Raw genomic sequence first — 2,728 nt, forward strand, 5'->3', positions numbered from 1 at the left:
CGGGCTTGGGATACGGTATTATAATAGTACCGCTTGGTCGTTGTGTAGTCATTTAAATCGTATTGTAATTAATGTATTTACATAACCTGTTTTAATCTGTATTATTTGGTGTATGGCCTTTGGGGGTTAAATGACCATGTCCCGGATATCCTTGGCATCATTCAAAGAAATGGCCACGACCTAAGCACAGGGTGTAGGCATTATACCTGTGGCGTGTCAATTAATCTTAACCGGCTCTTCTAACCGGCACTAATGGACGGCAAATAAGTAAAACTGTATAAAAGATTTTTTTTAAATAATTGTCCCAAGTTATAAAAGATATTTTGTGCCTTGTACATTCAAACCAATTTTCTTAAACTCTTTTCAAAATGAGTCAGTTAAATTGTATTTACCAGTGTAAACTGACGTATTTTCCAAATAGGCTAAGTGCAGGTACTAGACGAAATAGGCTGGCTACTCCTGGCATCATTACTCAAGTCTTGCAAGCTTTAGATGTTAAAGTCTGTTGAACAATAATCTTTTTATCTTTCGATCCGCCTGTGGATCCATTACAGTCCGTTGTGATACTTTGATATTACTATTTATTCGGTTTGTAATGTGATTCATCTTTTGCTTCCGCTGTGCATTTAAAATTGTGTTGTTTGACTATGATGATATTAACTACGTCACGATACTCCCCACCGGGCCCACTGGTAATACGTGGAAATATTGGGGTGTGGCAGGTTGGTATCAGAGGCAACACTGAGTAAATTAAACACTAGTCTTTTGTGTTTAATCTCAGTTACACAATTGCACATTCCTCGATTTTCGAGTCTTGACAAAGAACTTAGGACAAATCTTGATTTGTTTTATTTTTGTCCTTTATATATTTTTGTTGTTATCTTTGTTATGTTGACAGGTTAATCATGCCGCCAAGATTCAGGAGGGGAGGAAAGGCACCAGTTACCGGGCATGACCATGAAGTCGGGCCATCACACAGGCGAACCCCATCCATCACAATGAGTACCAGTCTCAGGAGCATTGGAGGACGTATATAGAGCCAGCGAGGCGATCCGTCTCGCTAAGTTCATCACCATCATATCACCATTCTTTCGGGCCTCAATCTGAAAATGAGCCCCACAACCCACAGCCTTCTTTTATACCTCTCCAGCGGTCCAACTCTCACCATTCCTTTAACGACCCGACACCTGTCTTCCAAAGCCGGTTCAACCCGGCAAACTACATTGAAGAACCAGTGGGTTTTAACCCACTAGGACCTGAAGACCACTTCTCGGGCGACCACGCGATGGACATGGACGAAGACACGGATCCCACCGAGCCTCCAACCGGGACCCCTAACCACCCCATCGAGATCTCTGATGGGTCATCTTTCCATGGATCACCTTACTGTGGTCCAGACAGTTACAAGGCGAGAGTCGCCCAGTATGATTGGGTGTTTACCCCTTCTTACCATGGTTGCAAAAGTCGCTATGCGCTCCCTAGTCGGTCGACCGGGGAGTTGAGAGTACTCGGCCTAGGCGGAGAGTACTCGGGGAGTACTTGGACATGTAAAATTATAAAGAAATTAGTTTTTGGAAATTAAATATATGTCAAATAACATAAATTTACTAATATCTATAACAAAATACGTGAAAACGATATTCATGATAGGCATAGAAATTATGTTTTATTATTTTCAAAGTCAAACTTGGCCCGAGTTGACCTACAAGATACGATTTTGGCCGAGTTTGACCGCGTTTGACCGATTCCGAGTAATTAGGCGGAGTCAAAGAAAGTCGCCTCGGCAGCCTACCTTGTAGCGACTACTCGGGGAGTACTCGGCCTTGGAAACCTTGTTTTACAACCAAGCTTCTTACCACTCCTCGCCTCACCAGCAGCAGCACCAGCAGCAGGATCCCTATGAGGATTCTCGATTTGTCGCGGTCACTCCACCGCCACCACCACCAATTCAGCAGCCGCCTCCAGAGTCACTGAGGCGACGAAGATCAAACACACGGATGTCCGTGCGAGGAGGAGTGCGTATCAGCACCCCCCAACCTTCAAGTGGCAGCCACTACCCGCCACTCCATGAAGACCTGCAGATGGGTGGGCCTTCAAACCCCGTCTCGGAGGTAGACTCAGCGCCTGTCGCGCCACCTTTGGGTTTTGGTAACCCAATTCCTACATATGCCGGCTCAGCGGCGTATAATCCCTTTGAGCAGCCGGCCCATACCAACTACATTTATGCAGAGGTTGATCCATACCAAGCAGCATGGGACTACAATGCTCTCCACCCTGAGGGGCCTTATGGAGCTCCTTGGGGAGTTGGATACCCAGCTTATGGGTACCAACAACCGCCACCTCCTCAACCTCCACATCAGCAGCCGCCGCAGCCACAATTGATACCACCAGAACGACAACAAGAGATTCTCGAAAGGTTGAGCCAGGTTGAGCGGGAAGTCCAAGAAGAACGCAGGAACACCCGTGGATTCTTCAAAGGTTTGGCAGGCCTAATCAAGGGGAAGACCAAGAGAAGGGATTTTTGAAGATCCTTGTTTATTTATTTATGTTGTAATCAAGTCCCTGCGTGGACATCTGTTTCTGTATTCAGTCCCTGCGAGGACTTGTCTTTTTAGTAAGCCCCTGCGTGGGCATGTCTTTCTGTTTAACCCCTGCGTGGGTATGTTAGTTTTGTTTAGCCCCTACATGGGCATGTTATTTCTTAGAAGTCCCGTTTAGGGTAAATCTG

The 2,728-nt window shown here is 45.7% G+C and overlaps 1 protein-coding gene across 1 annotated transcript; it reads left to right on the forward strand.

Annotated features, from left to right (window-relative positions):
* The first annotated feature begins 1,285 nt into the window (after positions 1-1,285).
* On the forward strand, positions 1,286-2,525 carry LOC110919258 (extensin-like). The gene is made up of 2 exons (XM_022163531.1): positions 1,286-1,432; positions 1,875-2,525. Exons 1-2 carry the CDS (start codon positions 1,286-1,288, stop codon positions 2,523-2,525), a joined length of 798 nt encoding a protein of 265 aa, XP_022019223.1.
* Positions 2,526-2,728: the final 203 nt, after the last annotated feature.

The sequence above is a fragment of the Helianthus annuus genome, chromosome 16 (assembly GCF_002127325.2).
Source record: "Helianthus annuus cultivar XRQ/B chromosome 16, HanXRQr2.0-SUNRISE, whole genome shotgun sequence".
In the NCBI taxonomy this organism is placed as follows: domain Eukaryota; kingdom Viridiplantae; phylum Streptophyta; class Magnoliopsida; order Asterales; family Asteraceae; genus Helianthus; species Helianthus annuus.

Bases quoted from the DNA above. Each gene is read 5' to 3' on its own strand.
- LOC110919258 (XM_022163531.1), top strand. From the start codon at position 1,286: ATGGACATGGACGAAGACACGGATCCCACCGAGCCTCCAACCGGGACC. The intron at 1,433-1,874 runs GTGTTTACCCCT...TCGCCTCACCAG, and splicing joins GAGTCGCCCAGTATGATTGG to CAGCAGCACCAGCAGCAGGA.